A 23,943-nucleotide genomic window follows, 5' to 3' on the forward strand; every position below is an offset into this window, starting at 1 on the left:
CTAACTCCAAGCAGACCTATTCCCTTTTTCTAAGGTAGAAAGCCTCCTCTCCTGTTCCCTATTAAACATTTGCTGTCACAGCTCTCCCTTCTGCTTGTGTATTACTAAACTACATGCAATATAATTTGTTCATCACCCACAGCAAACCCAGTAGCAAACATCAAGCAAATAGCAAAACACATGTAGGAAATATCATGTCAAAGCACTTGTAATTGAGAATTATTACACCATATTCACCTCTCTTCTCTTTCCTGAGGAAGTGACAAGGAAGCTCTCAGGAGACTGCCAGTTCAGTGTATTTTACCAAGCATGTTTTTATGCATGCTCTCAGTCACAATCAGCAAAACCCATCATCTGATACCATGCATTTTCAGAAAGCACAAGCAACATTTTTCTGACAATTTATTAGGACAAAGAGGCAATATAATATGCTATTTTAAATAGCTTCCTCCTTTACCTGGACAATACATTTCAGTTTCCAGACAGCAGCAGCTCTACAGACTTATGTGTGGCTGTGTCTAAAACGAGTCTTCCACCAAGCAACCATGTATTTCTCTAGCACCCTCCCCTCCCCCTTCCAACATTACCACAACATAGCACATGCCTGACCATGTTTACTCAAGAATGCACAACAATATTTTGGACCAAGTACCGCATTTCATTTTGGAGCATTACATAAAGCCACACACTGATGCGGACAACTCTTCCAATCCAATGTTTGGCAGCAGCCAAGTACTCACTCATAACCTACCTCCTTACAATTTTCATTCAGGTTATTGGAACAAAATCCCATTCAAGAAGAAACCCACAACATGCAGTGTTATATTTGCTAGCAGCCAGACTGCACCTCCACCTTTGCCACCAGTCACAATTTCACAAGCCGTAGTCTTGGCAAGATGAATCATTCTTCCTGTGACGTGGTGAAGCAGCTGTCTTTGTAGGTGATGGAGAAGCCGCACCAGGTAACTCAGGCCCTCCTTCAGCAAGCCCTGGTGCAGAAACCAGATGAGGCACTTTCTTCCTTCCCAGGAAACCAGCTCCTTCAAACCCTGTTTTCTTTTTGCTTTCTGCTTTGGCTTCACCCTCCTCTTCTGGTCCTCTTCTTTTGAGATCCAGAGAACTCTCTGGCAGCTTGTGAACCTCTATACTGCAACACCCACCTGCCTCTGTCACACCAGTGCCTCGCACTTCAAGTGCTGTTGTCAGGACTGCTTTCTCAGCTGCACTGACTTCAGCTGTTGACTTCCTGCCCTCTGTCTGGCTTGAATTCCCATTTACAGGAGCTGACTTTTCTACTGGGCTTTTGCTGGATAAGTTGAAAGCCTGGAAGTCCCGATAACTGTGAAAGCTCTCCGTCCGCCTTGCTCTTGCCAGCAGTGGGCTTTCTCTGTATGGCCGCACAGAACCATACGTAGCTGTTTCGTAGATAGTTTCATGGTGTTGCAGCTGGAGGCTTCCAGAAACCAACAAAGAAGAACAAGGAAACAGTGTAAGAACAACAAATAAGCAGATTTAAGACTGACAATAACAATAACAGCCAGTTCTGCAAAATCTGTTCCCACTCCTCTTAGGGCAGCAATATACTCAAGTCCTACACAACAGTTTTGAGTCCACTTGCTTCACATTCTCATATGGTACTATAATGTGCACACATATAAACCAACAGCAATCAGGAAGCATATGCGTAATTTACAATACTTACAAGCATGGGTTCATGCAGCAGTCTGGTCATCAAGCCTGCCCTCACCTACCCGAAGAGTAAAACTTGCTTTCACTCTATGACCTACCTGGAATTAGACTCCCGCAGCCGGTTTGGCTGAACTACGGAGGTGGCAGGACTGATGTTGGGTGTGGCACAGCGAGATGTACTCAAGTCACACTGGTCAAGCAACTTCAGCAGTTCTTCCTCTGTAGGGCCTCCAACATCTGAAAGAGATGGTTCTTAGTGCTGGAGCCCATTTGTATTAGTCACATACAAGCGGTAACAGAAAAGGAACAGCAGACCTGGCATAACACAACTTGCTTACCTTTATCTTCACTCTTATTAACCATGTCCATTGCTGTGGTCAGGTCCCACATCTGGATGCTGCCATTTGCATGTCCGGTGAAGAGGTAACGGCGGGGTCGGGAGCCCATTCTGCTGGATCCTTCACACTCCCGGACAGTAAAAGATGAGATGGTAGTGCAGTCTACTGCCTGAATCTCACAGATTCTACAGAAAGAAAAAACAAAAACACTTTCACATGGCATAGCTTGACCAGTAAAAGCAGTACAATTTTGATTTTCTGAGAAGGCAATGAATTTGCACTCAGGAAGATCTTTCTTTCAGCTAGAAGTTCTTCCCATGTGTGGCTAACATGATGCTCACCTGCAGAGAGTACCCTTCTCCCTGTCCTACTGCCTCCCATTTGCAGCATTACTGCTTAGTAGGGAACCCCGCTACATTCAGTGTCCTTCTATAATCCACAGTTGTAAGAAATCCAAGGCTCACATTAGAATGACAGCAATGACCTCTTCCAGTGCTAGACACTCCAGAAAACTAAGCTGCAGAAAGCATATTTAGCCATATAAAAAGCCATTTAGCCGTTTAAAAAAACAAGGATGATAAATTCAAGGTCAGAAGACAAAAATGTGTCAATAACAATGTTCTTACAGAACAAATGCCAAAATAAGAAATTTAGCAAAAGTCTCCAATACATGCAAAACCGACAGAAGTAAAAAATCATACCGGTAATCTACAAGGCTCCTTTCCTCAATTCAACTGCCAAGAGTGTTAAAGCATCAGTGCTTTCTCCCAGATCTGAAGTTATTAGGCACGAAAGAGACGTAAGAATAATAAGAAATTCAGAACTGAGATGTACCATCTTTTCTGACTTCCTGCTGCTTTCCTAGTCTAACTGGAAATAAAACCTTTTCATCTGTTGCCTTGTAGTAGAGTATGATGCAGTCAAGCCTAAATAAATAATTGCATACATGATGTAAAAGACAACCACTCATTTCTGAAAGTACTTATAAGTTCTCATACATTCCAAGACAACTGTAAAGGAAGAGAGAGAATGTTTTCCCCTTGCCTTCCTGAGCAGCACAATCCCTACCACCATCTGCAATTCCAGCATTAGTTTCTGAAATATAGAGTTACCTTGGCACCATGGAGGAGAGAAACAGATTCTGTACAGGCTCACAAACATTTCTTTTGTGAACTCAGCAGGTAAGCTATCACCATGCGCATTTATGAAACCACATTCTTCAACATGCCATGTGTTTTTTAAGTTATATCATTAAGTATAAAGCTCCGTCACAAACTCACACAACAGAACACAGCCAAAGCTGTCAAACACGTGAGAAGTTTGCTAAATGCAACAGCAGGCATCTCCACAGGATAGGAGACTCAGACACTTAAGGAGAACTGCTTCTTTCCCATTTAAAACTCTGAACATGGACATACCTTTTCCCAGTTGAAGACAGCCTTACAAATAGCTTATTAGTGATGGGAACAACTTTCTGAATAAACACCTGCTGATCATCACGTTCACCAAAGGGTCCTAGAAAAGAAAAAAATAAATCACTTTCAATATTTTCATAGTTTCAACTCCCACATCCCACATAGCCATGAAGACCCAATTACATATTAGTATAATGATTGGGCATCAGGCCCAGCAAACTAAAGACCACAGAATTGCAGGGGTTGGAAGGGACCTCTAGAGATTATCGAGTCCAACCCCCCTGCCAAAGCAGGTTCCCTACACCAGGTCACACAGGTACACGTGCAAGTGGGACTTGAATATCTCCAGAGAAGGAGACTCTACAACCCTCCTGGGCAGCCTGTTCCAGTGTTTCGTAACCTTCACTGTAAAGAAGTTCTTGCGCACATTCATGCGGAACCTCCTATGTTCCAGCTTATGTACATTTCCCCTTGTCCTGTCTCCACCGAAAAGACTGGCCTCACCACTATGAACACTTTTGAGTATTCCCTTCTTATTTGTTTTAAAGGACATCAGTTCTTGAGTTTCCCATATGCCCCTGTAGAAATTACCATGTCAGTACAAAGCCCCACATTAGGTCACCACGTAAATACTTCCTTATTTTGCAGCTTTCAGATGTTGAATGCCTGATTAGATTTCTTGTAACCTCTCCCTGTGCTCATACAGCATCCTCTTCATCTAAGGTTCATTTGCAAGACTAACCACAAAGGAATCTAGACTGCCCAGCTACTCATATTTAGTGACACACATGCCTTGAATATCTTGCTATAGCAGTGTGCTTCCATCATTTGCCTGTGCAGTTTTAGGCCTTCAGTAAACTTTACAACAACTCCATGATTTTTCTGTGTTCATCATTTAAAACCAAACGACAAGTAAACTGTTGCAACTAACTCAAACCTTGCTACATTCACCTGCTTTGAATATATTCTTCCATGCTTTCTGTCATTCCCTCATTAAAAGTGAAATGCTACGTGAGTTTACCCAATGAAAAGGTATAGCATTTATGATCAGTTTTTTTTTTCCTCATTTTTCCTATAGTAAAGTAAGTGCTTTAAGTGCCCACACTCTACACAGCTAAATGATGTAAGTTTCCAGGTAAGTATTACTGATTCCCACCATTACTGGGTAATTGCAGTATATGACAGCATACGCTCATCAGCTGGCAAGCATATTATAGCCTCTGTTAAACCTACATGAGACCAGTTAAAGTACAGCCTCAGCACATCAAATTGGAGAGGTATCCTACCGATGTCATTTCCAGAACAGTAACTGCCATGACTCTCTGCTTCCTCCAGGGATAAGATTTTGAATGATGCAAGAGGGGTCGAGCCTGGCTGAGTTGAAATCATGCCTCGGAACCGAGTCACAGTCCATGTCCGTACATGATTGTTATCTGCACAGACTAGAAAGGAAAAAGGTGTACAGTAACATGGATAAGGGATGACAACTTGAAGATAAACTTCAATATTATCTATATTACAGTTTCTCTAGCTTTTCAAGATTGAGTGATCAAACAGGATTTAGTGATCTAGCCACAACAAACAATTATGTAACAGTGTACAAATTGTTGCGAATGTCCTGTTTTCTCTTAAGTTCAGTCTCAACCTTCAGAAATGCAGGAAAAAATAGGGAGGTGGAATAAATGATCGACCGACATTAAGGTCTGACTGGGTCAGCACCAGTAGCCTATACAACTTCCTGTGCAACTTCAAGGATGAGGCATGTCATGAGAACAACCAGGCAGCAGAACCCTTATACAAAAGTGCTCTTCTGTCTCATTCATCCGTTCATCTTCTTACATACAAATGTGCCCTTTTCTGGCAATGAGGGATTTGAATGAAAGTAAATCAGTCCCCTGCCATGTCCTGGTTGCTGGACTCTGAAACAAGTTCTTTCAGTTGAAGGAGAGATTTACTTCTCTCTGGAAGCAACAAATGCCTTCCCGAGCCAAAGATAAGACAGCATAACAAAGACTGGGAGATGGATGACAGAAGACAAGAAAGAGAACCCTCTGAAATCATGGGAAAGCTTTTTCTACAATCCAAGAGGGGACAGTGCTTGCTTTGCTGCAACTTAAAAAAGCTCCTGAAAAGTTGCAAAAACAAGACAAATCCTAAGGGATTTGCCCCCAACAGAAGAACTTAGCAGTGAAATATTTGTTTACAAACCCTTTTATTTCCACAAATGGCAACACTGGAATAAAAGGAAAGGTTAGATGCTCCAGGTCAATTAAAGTCTAAGCCTTTTTAAATGCTAAAGTGTTTGAGGAATGTTCACTCTAAAAAAAGAAAATGTAAACAAATCAAGCCCCTCAAAATCTATCCAACTCATTTCTATCACATACGAGAACAAAGAAATTAAGAAGTAATGCATACAAAAACTTCAGTGGACAGAAATAAGGAGATCCACCAATGCAGATTTGTGCACAAGAATAAATAAATTACCTGACACCAGGTGTTTCTCTGAGAGCATGATCTTCGTAACAGGGCTCCGATGAACTGTGAAAGTCTGAAAGAGCTGAGGCCCAGATCCAACTGTTTCAGGGTGCTGTACTATCACCCTCACTGCTCCAGAGCTGGTACCATACGCTATCTCAATCCAATTGCCACTTACACCTACAGCAAGAAAACAGTTGTTCCTTTCTCCAAGTTTCCAAAGTAAGGAAAATACGTATTTTAAACACTTTTCACTCGTTTTTTTCCTGTGATCAGAGACCATGTTTTTCTAAGTGAGGTTTTTTCAGTTCCACAATGCACACTTCAAAACTGTCTTAGTAGAAGTCCCCACTTTCCCAGTCCTCTCACCTTCCTTCTGGAGGTGATGGGAAAGAAAGTCATTTGAAGATCTTGTTCTACATTCTAGGAGGATATTGTGCCACTCCTCACAGTGACATGGTCAATATGTGCCACATGCTGTTTACTTCTGCCTTAGCAGGAGGGAAATGGAAGGACAGCAATGCAAGAACAGGAAGGACTATAGCTAAAAAGGTCACTATGATATCAATACAGATATACAAGTAAATAGTTTTTTCAAGTTCTTTTGTTTTCCCCTTCATTTAAAAAACAGCTGTACTGTGATTACTAAGTGTATAAAAACAACAGCTGAACACCTGTCAGCTGAATATGAACATATTTTTTAGTGTATTGGTAGTGAGAAGGTTAGAATGGTATGGCTGTGTTTCTGCCCCTAGAATTCAGCACTAAGTATTTCAGTGAATACAATTTATAATGTAAGCGTGCATCCTGTGTGAAGGGTTTAAAAGTACAATATGGAAAAGTGTTAATATACATCATATATATATATATATATATACACACATTAACATATAACAACATGCATGTACATGTATATGCATGCATGCAATTGCATATGTACCATTTCATAGAATCACCTCTGTTAGAAAAGACCTTAATGATCTTTAAGTCCAGCTGTCAATCTGACCTACCAAACCTGATCACTAAACCACACCCCTTAGTTGACATCCACATGTCTCTTGAATACCTCCAAGGACAAGGACACCACTGATCCCTGGGCAGCCTGTTCCAATGCTTGACCACCCTCTCCATGAATAAATTCTTCCTAATATCCAATCTAAACATTTCCTGGCAGAATTTGAGATTGTTTCCTTATATTCTATCACCTGTCATCTGAGAAAAGAGATGATGCTCTCTTCACTGCAACTTCTTTTAAAGGCATTTCCAGAGCAATGAGATCTCCCCTCAGTCCCCCTTCTAAAGACTAAATGGCTTCAGTTCCCTCAGCCACACCTCATAACTCTTGTTTTCTGGTCCTCCACCAACTTTTGTTCTTCTCTGCATACACTCCATACCAGCAGCTCCATATCCTTCTTACCTTGAGGGGCCCAGAAGTGAACTACAGTATTTGGTGCATAGTCACATTCAGAGGTCATAATTCCTTTGACAGTGACTAAAGGAAAAAAAATCGCTGTTTCTGTACAAGCATCTGCTTTTGCCCTGCTAGCAGAAAGTCCAAATGGAACAAAAAAAAATCTGTAACACTGAGGAAACAGTGTTGCTTAAGGAACAACAATACAATACTGACTTGTTTTAGGTGTGAGGTAGACACTGAGCGCTGTTATAGCATCATTGGAGGAATCATGGTACAATTCTGTCACTAGAAGATCATTGTCCTTCATCCGCAATGGGAACTTCTGCATGTCTGTGGGAAAAAGACGTTTATTTATTCCTCTGAATAGAGGGTTGTTGTGATGTGACTTAGCCCAACTGAAGAGTTCAGGAACAAAGCTGCTCAGTACCACTATATTTTTAATCCTCCCTACACTCTCTTACCTATATAATAGATAGAGCCATTGTTACAGCCCAGCAGCAGAAAAGACCCAGCAGTATCATAGCTTGTGATAGGAACAACATCCTGGACCTATGGCAAAGAGAAGAAACAAATCAAGTCAGATTACTACTTCCTCAGTTTTCAGACTCGTTTTTAGTATGTTTTGTTGGAGAATACATAAGAACAGACCAACTACTGGTCTGAAGCTGTTGTGCATGCTCTCATATACAACCTTATCTGTGTGAAGGCACTTAGCTTAGAGGGTTGCAGCTAAACCACATCTTGAAAAAACAAGGGCAAACCAAACATGCAAAATGAGCATACTTTACACTTTGTCTATCCTTTCTTCCCCCTCCCCCAAACAACTTTACGCCTTTCTCTATCTGCAGTTTTTGTAACCTCTTGCTAGCCTCCATATATCTGCTAAAGGCTGAGATCTCCATAAATAGGAAAAGAGATAAAATGATGTAGCAGCACAAGAGCAAAAAGCATCCCCCCTCCCCCCCCCCCCCCCCCCACAAAAAAAAAAGCAATGTCTTAGCATCTGATCATCTTAGTCTACAGTGAAAGTGCAACATGGTCTATGGTTCTTTGGATCAAAAGTATGTAAGGAAGCTTTCCCACCTGCAAGTGTTTACAAAAGCAACAAAGGTGGAAAGAAGACATTAACAGATGCACCACATTACTCATAGCCTTGAAGAACTCATTAACAACTGCAAGGAGAGACCTGAACAAGTGGACCCACAAATGCTGCCAACAGCACTATGACTTTCTGGGTCAGAGAGATCAGAGAAAACAAGGAAAACCTTTTCTTCTGCAGCTGAGATAGGAACATCAGAGGTGATTCAGAAATTGCACCTGCTATGATATGAACTATTCCCCATTTATTATGGAAACAGAGCACCAGCATACATAAGAAATTGGTAAAACATAGCCAGTGAGAATCTTCATTTCACAGTCTGAGTTGTCTATCAAATTCTACTGCTTTACCTGCTATCTCCTATTCTGCAATAGCAAATATTACGCTTTCTTTAAGCTCTCCTATGTTAAGTATTTCATTACTGATGTATCCAACTACCCTCTTCTTTTTGCGTGCTACTGTAAAGTTGCCAGAGGAAGAAGTACTAGGAAAAGCACCTTCAGCTGCTCAGATCTCCAAGTAGAGAAGATGCCAGAACTCATTATAGACAGAGGTCTGAGTCACATTCTCAGGGTAAATTACCTCAAACACAAAAATTGCAGTGCAATGAAGGAGTGTTTTGTAAAAACTAAGTTTCCTTGAAGTAAAATTTAAAAAGGGCAATTCTGAAAGTGTGTAGAAAGGCACTGGGAAAGAAAATCTGAAAGGACACAAAGATTTTGGTCTGAATGAGGCACTGGTGCACTATCCTAAACACCCCTCCTTCAGTAAGTAGACTTCCTATTTAACGTGCATTCTGACAAAATGAGTAAAGTCAGTACATCCAGAAGCATTCAAATGCAAGGCAAATGCTGTTAAGGCTCCATGGATAGTTCTACCAAAGAGTAGCCCACCGAGATCTCCAGAGATCACTCTTTTTTAATGTATATTTCTAAAGGTGCAGGAATTAAATACACGCATTTCCAAAAGTTCCTTGTTATAATTCTGGTGGTGTTTTGTTTTGTTTTCCAAACGTACAAAACATTCAAATGTAAGCACAGATGACATTTATTACTCCAAAGCTTACCAGGTCCTTTTATCTGAATATCTAAAAAGCAGTCGTTCAAGGAATGACTGGATGTTGTGTTGAGGGACATGGTTTAGTGGGAGCTATTGGTAGTAGGTGGTCAATTGGACTGGATGATCTTTTAGGTTTTTTCCAACCTTGGTGATTCCATGATTCCATGCTTGGTAGTACCACTAAACATCACCCCATGGTAAGCATTTCACACTTGCTCTTAGATTTATTTTTTTTTTTAATTCTTTCTACTAGAAAGACATAGATTACTATAAACTGATTCAGGGAATCAAACAGAACACACCTGCCAGTGCTGAGTCACAGCATTCCACACTCCTACTTTCCCTGTATGACTTGTAGCCACCAACTGGTTGCCAATGAAGAAGAGAGCATCTACAGGGACTCCAAGGCTGAACACACCTACAAAAAAAAAAAAAAAAAAAAAAGAAGAAAAAAAGAATCTATGAGGCTCATGTAAAATAAAGAGGAAAAGTAGTAACAATGGAGTCTTTCCAATATTATCATGTTTTGTTTTTCTTTTAAATTACAGCAGCAAGTAAAGAGTGGCCAAAGCTAGGTTCTCTGTGAACTAGATGAAGTACCATTCAAGCAGCAAATGGTTCCATTAAATTAAATGGCAGTATGACATTATGATGGTGTGTTTGTGTTTGTCTTTTTTGTTGTTATTGTTGTTAGAAGTCCAATCAAACAGAAATTGTCTTAAAACTCATTTTAGAAACCAGACATACTGAGTAGATCACCCTGAAAGTAATGACTCCTATTTATTTCCATGAAAACTACAACAGATACAAAAAGCAAAATAACACTATATAACAGGGCAAATTCTCTGCTACAAAACACTATTTTTCAACATAGACACCAATATCAGCCAGAACTGATCAAAGTCCAGGCGATACAGCGTGTGTGGGTAGCCCAGGCAAGATCAGCAACTCGCTTCACAGTCTTCAATCTGGCATAGGGCCTAGCAATACAGTGTTGCAAGAGAAAGGTTGTTTTCTCTAGCCTGACTCTCAAAATTCCAGCCTTCGGCCTTAGTCACTGTCACAAGGCAGCAGTTAGAGTTGGTTTGTTTGGGTTCCAGGAAATCCAAAAGGACCATCCCTTTCCTACCCCAAAAGACAGCACACATAACTTCACCCGCTGAGGGCCATGTCTTGACCTTTCCCTATGATGGAGAATTCATGTGTTGCAAATTCATGAGCTACCATTTTTACTCCAGCTCACAGTAGCGACAGCACATCTCACCATCAGTAATGAACCAGTCCAGGAAACTGTCACCCTCAGCCTCTCACTGTAAACTTAATGAGGTTTATAGTGCCACCCCTAACCAAGAAGCAGCATTCTGTTACACCTCAATAAGGAACCTCGGGAAACTCCATACTTATGTTCTAATTACAATGCTAAACTGTTTTCCAAGGCACAGTACAATCATTCAATGCAGATAAGATTCAGCAGTACAGGGTACTGTGAGAAGAGCAATAATAAAAAATCCACAAAAACAACTAGAATTGATTACTCCAGAGTAGGATGAGGTTCGAAGAAATGAAGGAAGACAGTGTGAAGGATCTGGAGGAATTTGAAGTGTCAGTCCTGCTTAGGCTCAACAATCTTGAACCATCCACAGGGGAGACAATGCTATATATAATGACAGGCTCTTCTATTAAGGGTCTCTCTCAGTAAAATACTGCTTACAGCAGCAATCCAGCAGTAGTGTCTTATGTAAGTAATATTGAAAGGAAGGGATGCTCTCTGGGAGAGCTCTGTCACAAAGACGCCAGTCCACGCAATTTTCTGTGGATGGCATTACCAGGCTACAAAGACCACTTGGGATAAGTAGTTTCTTCCACAAGATGTTAGCCATGTACTCTAGCACAAAGATTGTAAGCATTTGCTGCAATAAGAAAACAAGGCAGTTATATTCAAATTATTACTGTTATTAAATACAAGTATATTTTAGTTGCTTTAGATTAAGCAATAAGATCTATTATCCAGAAGAGGAACAGCACATTCTGATCAACATTAGCCAGATGAAAGATTCAACCCTATAGGCACTTACTCTCCCAGGCCTCCTCTTGCAAGAGAGACTAAGTGGAACTTCCTTGGTTTCACAAAGTCACCCCAATGCAGTATGGCTTGTTTGGCAAAAATACTTCCCTCATTTTCTTTTTTTCTCCCCATCTTCAGTCATAATTTCAGTTAACAGAACTTTACGAGAGCTAGAAATTGCCTGATCACCTTTAAAGTAAGGTCTACCTTTCAATTAAAGGCACACGTACCAGAACACAAGCTCCAGAGAATCATATGGTTTGGAAGGGACCTTGGGAGATTATCTAGTTCACTGCTACTGCTAAAGCAAGTTCCCTAGAGCAGGTTGCACAGGAAAGTGTCCAGGCAGATTCTGAATATCTCTGGAGGGGACTCCACAACCTCTCATTGGAACAAGAGCAGCTTGTTATATAACCAGGATTATGCTAAAGGAAATTCCTAATATTATTCCCTTCAGTGCCTCCCAAATTTGCCCTGTATTTGAACAACAGCGGGTCAGACTAACCACCAGGTCAATACCAAGGAACACTTACTTCTAAAAATCTCTTCTTGCTGTTTCAAATCCTTCCTAACTGTGCCTTTCAGTGTCAGGGAGATGAACCAGGAATTCCTGCATGCTTAGGTTAGAACAGAGTACATCTTCCTTACCTAGATATCGAGTTATACAAAGAACAAATTGTCTTTTTCTAAATGCCATTTATTAACTATATTTAGCAGAGACCTGAAATCTTATCATCTGTGTAAAAATATGGCTTTAATAAGGCAAAAAAAGAACAGAGTCCCTCAGTATCTAGATCTCCACCTTAGTAGCTTTATTCCCTTATGCTGTGGCCTATATTCAAACTTTCCACAGGACTTCCAGTTAACTCCAATTTGCAACTCCACATAAAAACTGAATAGCAAGCATCAATCAGTATCTGTTCAGTAAGCAGATTATTTTTTCATCTTTTTCACTTTAAGAAAACATTCTTCCAGTACAACAGGAAAGAAAGTGAATATGCTCTAACAGGAGGCTTGATTTGTCAGCTTTTGAAAACGCTTATTCTCTATAGCCCAAAATAAATTCACAAGCTACTTTCTGGTTAAAGTAAAATAAAAACAAACAAGCAATTACCAATTTCACTGCCACTACCACCATCTTGAATGCTCCATAAGATTATGCTACTCTCTGAAGCAACTGCAACCATCTTATCCTTGTCTCCATGAGGTCCTCCGACCACCTTAGCATTGAGAGCCACTCTCTCGATTGTCCAGTCCAGATAGGGGCTTGTGAACACCTGCTGCCATCCAGATGATTCTTTGATTCTGAAAGAGCAAAGGTAACAGGGAGAAGAGGTTAAGGATTCAGAAACAGACAATACTGTCTAAACCTGACCAAAGGTGGATTTCCCAACTGAACTAGAGCATGCTGAATCTCAGCATTCAAATTACATAAATGTTAACATAGAAAGTAGAAGCATCTCTAATAATTCAGCCATAGTTTCAATGCACCCTGCCTGGAGCACCACAGATTGCTGTGTTCCTCCCACACAGCACATGGAATAAATTATACTGCAGCAACTTAGGAGTAGGACTGCAATATACATAAGTCCTTGCAAGCAACTAAGACGTTCTCATAAACCTATTAACAGAATTTAACAACTTCTGCAGTATTTTAAGGAAAAAGTATTTTTAATGACACATTGTGCTTTGCTGCAGCCTTTTAAAAACTATACTAAGTATTTAAATAACAACTGTTACAAACAGCCAAAAAGGAAGTCTAAATATGTGCTTATATTTCATGAAGCATAAGTTTCACTGTCCAGTCCATTAGTCACATTGAACATATACAATCTAATGTCATTTCAGGATAGACTATTCTGTTGTTTAAAGCAAGAAGCTTAATTTATTTTTGATAGACTTCTATAGCCTGACAAGTAACTTCATTGATACCTGTAGCAAACTGCAAAATGAGCATAGGCAGCTACTATCCAATTGTGATGGCCAGCTACTATTAGAACTTTCCGTGGGTCCACAGGAAAGCCTGTAAACAACAATAAATCCAAAGCCAGTCAAGTGATGGATAATTAGAGAGAAGATGAGCAGATATATCTAGAATGGGATAGGATTCTCTACTCAGATATTCAAAAGAAACTTTGTTAATAACATTACAAAAAATATTTCAGACAGATTCTAGATGTTGATATCCCTCACAGTCCTTACAAGTAGCAGAGTTCTTACCAAGAAGGAAGACATTTCATCTCAGCATCTACAATGAAGAGTTTTCATTAAGTAAAAAAAAGGCAAGTATATGGGCATATTTCCTTGAAAACAGTCTTAAAAACTGATAATACAGCAGAAAAAAAATCAAGGATTGTAACCAAATAATAAACAATACCCTTTTTCTGCAAAGGTTTCATCCAAGCAGACGATGCAACCCTGTATCAGTTACAGACTGATTAAATTTACAGTATCTTATTATTCCTTATATATATTCCTGATATATAACTGAATGGCACTGAAAATCATTATTACGCTATTTCTCTGTTCTCAGCTTTCATACACTATAGAGGAAAGGCCTAAAGACTGCATCTTCTATCTCCCTTTTCCCAAGACTGCCCCCTTCCAAATTTGCAGCAGCTCAAGAAAAAGTTTATTTTCATTGTTCTTGTGTTTAACATTCAACCTTTACCATACTCGAGACCTCCCTAACACTGCTACAATTTATACAATTATAACATAAGTAACAGTTCTAAGAACATAATATCACTTACAAACCCAATAGCTGGAAAATAACAATTCAATCTTATCTTGTTTACAGTTTTTAAATATTTTATATAGAAAATATTTGATATAGTCAAACAACTGAATACTATCTTTGAAGTAAAGACTCCCGATTTCTGGAGGGCAAAAGAGATACCAGGAAAAGAAACAAGAGCAAGAAGTAGATTCACGCTCTTGAAAAAAGACCAAAGAGACACTGGACAGACAGTATTTTCTCCTGGCTTCCAGGATGGTGTAAGGCATTTATCTAAGCATCCGTACTAACGTTGCATGAAGAACTTTGATTTGCCTTCCTTCTCAGTCCAGTGTCTTGACTGCACAACCATGAACCTTAAATACTACATAGGGAGGACTGTTTAAGTAACTGTTCATTGATTTAAGATCAGGCAAACAAAGAAAAAAAGACTGAACCAAAAATAACCACACAGTTTTTAATTTTCTGATGACAACAATTCCTTGCAATTTGTTTTGGTTTTAAAAATGACACCCCTCACCTAGCCTGACTGTACCTTCTCCAGGACCAGCAAGTGTAGGTTGGACACCACCACCATGAATATCATTCTCAGAGCAGTTTTGACCAGCTCTAGCATCAGTTGGTGGCCCAGCAGTATTATTTATTTTACGACTGGGAATGCCTGTAAAAGAAAAGAGATGCTTTGTCTCATTCCATAAACTGCAGCAATATAATAGACACTCAATTGTTTTCAAAATTCAGAATATTTTTTATATTAATCCAAAGTCTAATCCATCACCTGTAAGAATTAGACCATATCCCAGTACTGAAATAAAACATTTCTGCTCTCTACTTAGTTTCTTAAACTGCTTGTGAATGCCTACCTCCAGAAACTTGTGAACAAAAGTTATGCCCCAGTCTTCAGGTTAATGCAAAAAATGCATTCATCTCTGCAGAGAAGTAGAAATCTCACACGCAGTAATCACTAAAGGAAGCTGATTTGTGTTGATCTGTCGTCTACTGGCATAGGGCATATAAAGTAATTGCATCACCAGAAAGAAGAGCACTTTCCACCAATTAACCGAAGTGTACTTGAAGAGCCTCTACTCTGGCCTACTATCAAACACAATTTATTTAGTAGAAATTGTCACTCCTCCTCCAATACTCTAAATTTATCATTTCATATTGCATACTGAAATGTCTTACTTTTCAGTCAGAACTGTGTTCAGTACAACCAGTTGTCTTTAACCTTTCCATATGAAAGCTTTTTTTCTGAATAGTTTGATTGCCAATTGCCTCCACATACTGAAGCAATAAGCAGCTCAACATAAGACCCAACTAGAAAAGTACCTGGAGGAGGCAGGTAGCCATGAAACAGGACACTGCCACAAGATGAGCGTTCCAGTTCTTCACATAGAAGCAGTCTCCTAACTGAAGGAGGAAAAAAAACCAACAAAACAGTATGGTCGTAGATTTCACTTCCCAGGAAATGGGACATAATTCAAATAACTTTCTATATCAGTCAGTTTGAAAACCTACACAGTTACAACTACTAAGGATTTGTAATTGATTCCTTATGGTAGTAACAAAGATGAAACAACCTCACAAGAAAATAAATTAAATTACCTAAAGGAGTGATTCCATAGAATTCAGCTTCATGTCTGAGAACATTAATACTCACCCCCCTAATAAACAAAAAAAACAAGAAAGGACATAGTAAGATAACACCTTTGTAACACTATAATGCGATAGAAAGCACAGCAGTAATATCAGGTAGCAAAGTCCTAGGCTGCAGCAAGTGAGGATAAGCCCAAACACAGCAGCTGCAGACAAAGAAACAACGGAAAAAAAAATCTGCTTATCTTTGGAAGGCCTCAAGCACGCAGGGATTCTAGAAAGATAACCTTTGCCTCCACTAACAACCCTTAAATGAAGTCTGGAAAGGGGTGGATCGTGGCTCCACCAGGTGCAATCACTCAGGAGCATTGCATGCACCTGAGCTCCCATGGGTTGGTCCTGCCTTTCCCACCAGGTACTCAATCACTGCTTCAAGCTGTGACATAGCAATTCAACTACAACTTTGAAATTAAATATTTGCACACCACTAAAAGTGATCTTAACATTAGTAATCTTTCATAAGGACAAACAAGTAGAGAAATACATTGCCAGCAGTCTAAACCATAAGAATCCACAAAAAAAAACACCATGACTGTGTTTGCCTCTAACGTCATACACCTACACATACAGCCACTGTAGACAAAGGCCCATGTTTATAAGGAAGCTGAGACTATAATTAGACATCCACCTGAGTAAGACTGTTTTTCATATGGGATCTGCTCAATTTCTAATGCATCAGAGCCAATTAATTTTTACTTAAAACAATCAGAATTTCTTACCTTAAGTCTAACTCCTTTGTGCGAAGAAAATTTAAAATGGGTGCAAATGCTGTTGGATCTCTATCAATAAATATCTGCAAGGAAAAATTGTATTTTTAGCATTATTATGGAGCAAGTGTCAATGTGTTTCTCGTGTTAGGTCTGGGAAAGAGGAATTGAAGAGGGTGCAGTCTACACACAAAATCACAGAATCACAGAATGGCCTAGGTTGAAAAGGACCATATTGGTCATCTAGTTTCAATCCCTCTGCCATGTGCAGGGTCACCAACCACTGTTGCAAGTAGATGGCAATTAATAAAAATAAGTAAAAAAACCAGCACACCACCAAAACATCCACAAACCTGCTAAGTTCAGGAGACTCGAAAAACATCAATGGTACTCAGACTTTATATGTGTTCAAATTTCAGTTAACATACTCAAATCAGAAGTTTGAAGTGTTTTTACTACAACTATCTCTTGTAGCAAAGTACTTGTGTGCCTTACAGCTCAACAGCATTGTTGTAACTAGTTTCCCATGTAAGAAGAACATAAACACAGATAGAAATGGCCACTTTGCTACATTTGCCAACCAAAGCTACAATTCCAAGTCAAGATTGTTCAACTACATATGCAAAAGCTACCTAATGACAATTACCCATCCCTCTGGAATACAGCAATTAGCAGGTTTTCAGTTGAAAAAAATAATTACTGACACTGCATTTGCAATGTCTGTACAATGCCGAACAAGCATAAAAACACACACATTGCTCCTGTTTCCTTTATCTCTGAGTGAAGATTAGAACCAAGAAATCCAGAGATGTCATCAATTTTCATGAAAGTTTAGCAACCAGACTTTTGCAGCACGATACACAAATAGTTACACCTACAAGACCTTTCTTTGTCCTATTCAGGACAAGCAAGGAAAAAAGGAAATGCTGTTTTTTGACATTTTAAATCTTCTCCAAATACGACCAGATCAAATACTCCCAATCACAATAGCACAAACAACACATAAGCAGGCTTTGAAATTATAAAAGAGAAGATGGCAGACTTTGTATTGAAGCTCCACTCTTTGCAACAAAAGGAAAACACACGGTGATATTTACAAGTGATTCCAAGTCCCCTGTTTTCCTCCTGTTCAAATGGTAAGCGTCAAAATACAAACACATGTCCAGCTGAACATTACTCCTCATAGATTCATCAGCAGGGATGGTGCTGTCAGTACTACAAGCACAGGCTTCAGCAACACAACTACTGGGGGTTATATAATACAACAATGAAATGCTGTCAAGAGCTGAAACAAGTTTTTTAAAGTCTAGGAATGTGAATGTTTTTCATTCACAGGACCATTCATTTTCCAGGCTCTTAGCACAGCTGACTTGGGCGGCATAATCATTAGCACCTGGAGTGAATGTTCTCTAGGAGAGAACCTAATTGAAAGCACAACATTAATACAATGCTTTATTGATACGTTTACTACTCACAGCACCAGTTTCATCCTTCAGTGTTGAAATCCTTCCACTCAGCAAACTAAAATAAAGGAAATCATTATTAGATGTAACCAAGGAACACGCTAATGTGAATACAAGGTAAGTTTTCTCTCAGTTTGCTCTATTTATGCACTCCCAGTTGCGTTTTCCTAAAACAGTGTAGCTGAGCTAACACAAAACTGCCTAGGTAAGGGAAAGTGCTGGGAAGGAGGCTGATGAGACCACACAGTGTGTTTCTCCTGAGCAAAGAAACTGTGCATGTACACCTAATGAAAGGCTAAAACATGCACAACCACATTCCAGGTTCCCAAAGGGAAGAGACACAAGCCTGAAAGGACAGAAAACTTTTCTGAGGCACCCAGAGGGTTGCAAAGTTTGTTACAACCAAGGAAATAAGTAAAAACAGCCAAAAAAGAAAAAAAAATAATAATAATCTATTCTGCATGGATTTACTGGGAATGGATGGATGAGTTCTTACACTATTTTACTTTAAACCTTCCCTCCCATCAGATCAAATTATTGTTCCAAATCAGTAGAAAACATCACTAAAACCTCATTTTACAGACAAAAAGGAAACTCACCAACATAATGATATCAAACAATTTCCAAATCCCAACTGACACTGGATAGCCGTTAGCTTGGAGATTTTTCAGTACCGGAGGATGAACCTCCTTAGATTGTACGTTTAGTGTTGAGAGACTAGGAGAACAGCAAAGGACTTCTTTCCTTTGCATCTCATTCCACATCTCAGAAAAGATCTCAGAGTCATCTCTCTGGCTCTCCATTTATCTGAGTATTTCTAACAGAAGCAGGTAATGCTGCCTGTCCATGCCAGCTGCCAGGCTTTTATTTCAAAGGAAGTCTAGAGTACAAAAAATCTAATGCAAGAAAGCAAAACTGCAAGACTTAGGTTTCTCTTTAAGTATTTGATATTAATCGGGATGGTAGGCATAAATCCCAGTGACCACAGCAGGGAATCACTGGAGTACAAACACTAAGCAGCACAACCTACAGAAGTAGTCACAGTAGGGATGTAAAGGTTAGCAAACAGTTACTCAATAATCCAATGGATCCTGTAGCACAACACAAAACTTTTACTTGACTTGGGGAGCAGCAGTAATTCAAGAAATATTAAAGATGGTGCTACTATGTATGGTCACAAAAATCACAAGTGGCATTATTACAACAGAGTCAGTCACATCTCCGTTTCCCACAGATCTGTACCCATATTTCCAGGACAGTCCATATAAGGAGTGACAACTCTTCAGCACATGTAAGCTGCCTGTGCACCATTCCAGACAGAAGCATTTTGGATATCAGCTTATTTCAGACAAACCCATCCTCTTGCTAATGATGGGGGAAGAGCAGTAAGAAATAAAAACATTTATGGCAAAAAATTAGCTCTTACAAATACCTGGAAAAAAAGGAGTCTGGAATCCACATCAGTGTTTGTCTCGAAGTGCTGAACCTAGGAAACCACAGTTACAACTTAAGAATCGGGTGTCAAATTGGAAGGAATTCTCATCTGTCAAATTCTTTGACATGTCCTGCAAAGCTGATATGAAACAGGTAAGGATCTCAGAGTTCTGAAACATACCTACACAAGGTCAAAGATGTTGCAGTTTCCTTGCACGGATTGTTTCTAAGCATGAAACTTGGAGTATCATTTTTCATGTTTGTAACACTGTCCCAAACATTCTTTGGGTCTCATACTTTGTCAGCATCAACGCTTTAAAAATAAACAAACATACAGACATGCACACGTATACAAAAACCCAGAAAATAAGCATAAGTTTACCAACAGTGCACCACATTTGTCATTAGCTGCATGTTAACCTCATTTAGGAGTTGAAGGGTGCAAAAGACTACAGTAAGACTCATGTAAATATTTTACAGTAACAAGTTAATATTTTATTTTAATTCTCTATAGCTTTGCTTCTTGGGCCCTCTTAGGAGCCCACAGTGCCACATTACAGAATCACAGAATTGTAGCGGTTGGAAGGGACCTCTAGAGATCATCGAGTCCAACCCCCTGCCAAAGCAGGCTCCCTAAACCACGTCACACAGGTAGGTGTCCAGGCGGGTCTTAAATATCTCCAGAGAAGGAGACTCCACCACCTCCCTGTGCAGCCTGTTCCAGTGCTCCGTCACCCTCACTGTAAAGAAGTTCTTCCGCACATTTGTGCGGAACTTCCTACGCTGTAGTTTCAATCCCATTTCCCCTTGTCCTGTCCCCACGCACTACTGAAAAGAGACCAGCCTCACCACTATGGCCCCCACACCTCAGGTATTTATAAACCTGGATCAAATCCCCTCTCAGCCTTCTTTTCTCAAGGCTAAACAGACCCAGTTCACTTAGTCTCTCCTCATAGGGGAGATGCTCCAGGCCCTTCACCATCTTAGTGGCCCTCCGCTGGACTCTTTCCAAGAGATCCCCTGTCTTTTTTGTACTGGGGAGCCCAGAACTGGACACAGTAAAGTTACATTTTAGTAACACGTTAGTAGTTAAAAATAAGAAAATATCTACACTGAATCATAATGATATTACAAAATAATAGAAGTTACAGCATCACTTATGCCAGACAGTATTTTACATAATAAACACCTACAAACTCCTTATGCTTCTTTATTTTTATTTAACGTGAAGACAGACAACTGGACTGTCAGCTTGGAAAATGAATTAATGCCCAGCACCACCTGTCTGGTTGTCCATTGCCTCCTACTAGCATTACTACTAAGAAATCTTGTGTGACACCTTTGTTAATACAAGTAGATACGAGTACATAAACACAATTTATATACTTTTCACTGCTGGTATTTTCCAGTTGGAGTGCCGGTGGGGTGGGGGGGAAGTAAATAAAAAGCATTGCTTTATGTTGTTTAGGAGTCAGAAGGATGAATGCTACATGGAACTGCCATCCATTCTGCACAGAATGCAGATTGTGCAGTTACTCACTGCAAGCGTAACAATGACAAATCTGTTCTTAGCACAAAATCTACAGTCAGCGTTCTAAGCACAAACATGCACAAAGCCTTTTGTACAAAAGAAAAAAATAATAACAGAACAGCTTGCTATTTAAATGGAAAGTGACTTCTAAGTATACTTTCTCACCCGTGGATTTGCTAGGGCACAGTTTTTATCACTGTAGCACTGCCCTTCTCTGTTTCCAGAGTAGGGTACAATTCATTTAACCAAGTTACAGTATGCGCATAACTGAAAGCAATCCACGATTCACTGAACTGTGCATGAAGGAAAGCAGTCCCTTGCAACAATTATATCCGGGATTAATCCAGACATTCCTTGTGACAGAGGGGACAGATGCAACAACCCCCCAGTTAACCCTCTTAAAGGTCTTCACAAACTGCCGAATTAACTTGTCTGATACTTTAAAGCTTTCAGTTATGTTTGTGTTTGGGGTGGGAAGGAGCCACAAAAAGACACAAAGGACTTATAGTTCCCCAGGAAGGCACATAGGGATATAGAAAAAAGTATGGAAAATATACTAGAACCACAGCTAGCTGCATTTTCTATGGTACTCAATAAGAAATGCTAAATTAATTCCAAAGCAGTAAGGAAAACTGATGTGACCATGAAAACATTCAGGATCGCTGAACAAAGAAAAGGGAAATTAGGTAAACAGTGTGCAATATCCTCAAATAATCTGAAGCACATGGCAGCCTACTGTTATCTCAAAGAATAACACAGGCAATTGGAAACAGTCACGCTTGAATGTCCAATGTAAAACAGCCATAGTACACTGTGCTTGCAAAGTTATAAGCAGAGGGAGGCTAAATGTCAGAGAATTCACCAAACTTTTAATGTTTTTTATGTAATTTCTGTGATTGCTAACTTGTAAGGGGCATACCCTCCTGGCTAAGGAATCCACAAAAGCTGAGACCGCAGCTGCTGGAGAAACCACATGCAGCAGAGAGGCTCTGGCAGCCCCAGGGAGCCAGGGAATCTCACGTCAAAACACAGGAACTCTGCTCAGCTGGGTCTCTGTACTAAATCACCCACAAGAGACAGCTTTCCAAACAAAAATAAGAGTCTCAGGTTTCTAATACAGACCACAGGAACTAGGGGAGAGGAAAGAAGAAATACGTGCTCTGCCCATGCACTCTCCAGATCATCAATCCTTACACAGAAGGTTGTTACAATTGCCTACTGTCTACCTATTGAAAGGTAAGTGCCTACGTACACATTCCATGCTCCTTAAATCCAGAAGGTACTTGTTCTAGAATCTAGAACTGTTCAACTAAAAACAAAATATAAAATAATATGAGTAAGAACAATTAAAAAACATAAGACTGAAGCATCTCTGTGATTCTGTTCACGATAAAAAACAATAAACTGGTCTATAATTCTAAAGACTGAGTGCAAAGAAGCACCTTATTCAGGGTAACGTGAAACCTGGTCCAAACCAGCATCAAAGTTATCCTGACAGCATCACTATGGATGAGTTTTGTCTAACTCACAAGCAGTTTCTCATGGCAGAACCAGGTTCTTAGTGTCTTATTACAGCGAAAGAACTCCGCAGCAGGTTTTACAGTACCCAAAAGAGCAAGCCGTCCCTCATAGTAACGTAATAGTATTATACTTAAGATACTAATAATTCCTACTGACTTAGAGCTGGTCTGCATTGCGTGCAGACTCGGGAAGCCACGTCCCTTCAGCTTCCACCGCCTCCCGTAATCCACATGCTTTCATGCCTACGCATTCTGACAGGAACATTTGCACCATTTATCACGCCGATGCTGGCCACAGCTACTACAGCTCCCTCCCAATCCACCAACACTGCACGTCACCTTCCACAACTCCAGCGTACGTTTATAAAGCAACACTCCATTCCGGACTATAGCTGCAACATCGTGTCAGTCCGCTCTTCCCGTGCCACCCCCGAGTCCCCCACACCACCAGCTCTGCGGGGCGAGCCTTGTTTCAGGCGCACAGCCATCACATCACACCCCGCACAGCGCACGGGGCTCCCACCCCACCGGCCCCGCCGCCCCCCGGTCCTGCCCGCCGCCCGGCTCACCTGGTACCGCCTACGTTGAGCTGGACGATCTCCCCGCTCCCAGCTCCAGCAAAGCCTCCGCCGTTCCCCGCCATCTTCCCCGCCGCCTGCTCCAGCCGCCGCCCGCCGTCGCCCGCCGCCGGATCCTCGGAGTCGGGGCACGGTGGCGAAGCCGGGGGCGGCGGGGGGTGGGGGGCGGCGGCCCCGCGCAGGGCGCTGCGGCCAGGGCAAGGCTCCGCGTCCACCCGGGCTCGGCCTCCGGGCTTCCCGCCGCTCAGGCCCCGCCAGGCCGCGCCGCCTCCTCGGGCCGAGCGGGACGTGCCATGGCAACGCGGCGGCGGTCGGGGAGGGATCGGGGCGGGCCGAAACGCCGCGAAACGATCGCGGAACCGGGCGGGCTGCGAGCCTGAGGCTGTCCCCGAGCAGCCTGGGGGCCGGGCCGTGCAGGTGAGCGGGGCGTTGCCCTTCCTCGCTAGCCCGCCCCGGCTGCGGCGTCATGGTGTGAGGGGAAGGAGCCGAGAAGGCGGAATTCTTGGCTTCAGTGTTTAAAAACAAACGAACAAACAAATAAAAAGTGAAAAGCGAGGAAACGCGAAACAAATCCCTTGAAAACACGCTAGGAAAACAAAAGCGGCAGACGGCCCTCGTTAATCGAGCTCTGCCCTTCTTAAAGGGGACACCAGTCGACGCTACAGCTCTGAGGTTGCAGTGCAATTTGAGGAAGGAATCTGTCTCAGCAAGTGAAGGAAATTTGGGGAAGAAATAAACGCTGCTGCGGTTAGCAGAGGAAGCA

At 41.0% G+C, this 23,943-nt stretch overlaps 1 protein-coding gene across 4 annotated transcripts; it reads right to left on the reverse strand.

Annotated features, from left to right (window-relative positions):
- Positions 1–192: 192 nt before the first annotated feature.
- Positions 193–23,631, reverse strand: KCTD3 (potassium channel tetramerization domain containing 3). Of its 4 annotated transcripts, none has more exons than XM_015857329.2 (18): positions 23,172–23,631; positions 19,550–19,603; positions 18,130–18,175; positions 16,667–16,740; positions 15,897–15,955; positions 15,621–15,701; positions 14,827–14,952; positions 13,487–13,577; positions 12,669–12,859; positions 9,792–9,907; positions 7,793–7,880; positions 7,545–7,661; positions 5,927–6,097; positions 4,729–4,884; positions 3,446–3,542; positions 2,028–2,212; positions 1,788–1,926; positions 193–1,453 (listed from the first exon to the last, which is right to left on the reverse strand). In XM_015857329.2, exons 1-18 carry the CDS (start codon positions 23,243–23,245, stop codon positions 874–876), a joined length of 2,445 nt encoding a protein of 814 aa, XP_015712815.1. In that variant the 5' UTR covers positions 23,246–23,631; the 3' UTR covers positions 193–873. The 4 variants fall into 4 exon arrangements, with proteins under 4 accessions (XP_015712815.1, XP_015712813.1, XP_015712814.1 ...); XM_015857327.2 differs by having other exon boundaries at positions 14,812–14,952; positions 23,172–23,627; XM_015857328.1 differs by lacking the exon at positions 23,172–23,631 and adding an exon at positions 19,733–19,824.
- Positions 23,632–23,943: the final 312 nt, after the last annotated feature.

Source organism: Coturnix japonica, chromosome 3 (genome assembly GCF_001577835.2).
Source record: "Coturnix japonica isolate 7356 chromosome 3, Coturnix japonica 2.1, whole genome shotgun sequence".
NCBI classification, from domain to species: Eukaryota; Metazoa; Chordata; class Aves; order Galliformes; family Phasianidae; genus Coturnix; species Coturnix japonica.

Bases quoted from the DNA above. Each gene is read 5' to 3' on its own strand.
- KCTD3 (XM_015857326.1), bottom strand. From the start codon at position 19,809: ATGAAAAATGATACTCCAAGTTTCATGCTTAGAAACAATCCGTGCAAG. The intron at 15,702-15,896 runs GTAATTTAATTT...TTCCTCCTTCAG, and splicing joins CTATGGAATCACTCCTTTAG to TTAGGAGACTGCTTCTATGT. The intron at 1,454-1,787 runs GTAGGTCATAGA...GGTTTCTGGAAG, and splicing joins CTGCGGGAGTCTAATTCCAG to CCTCCAGCTGCAACACCATG.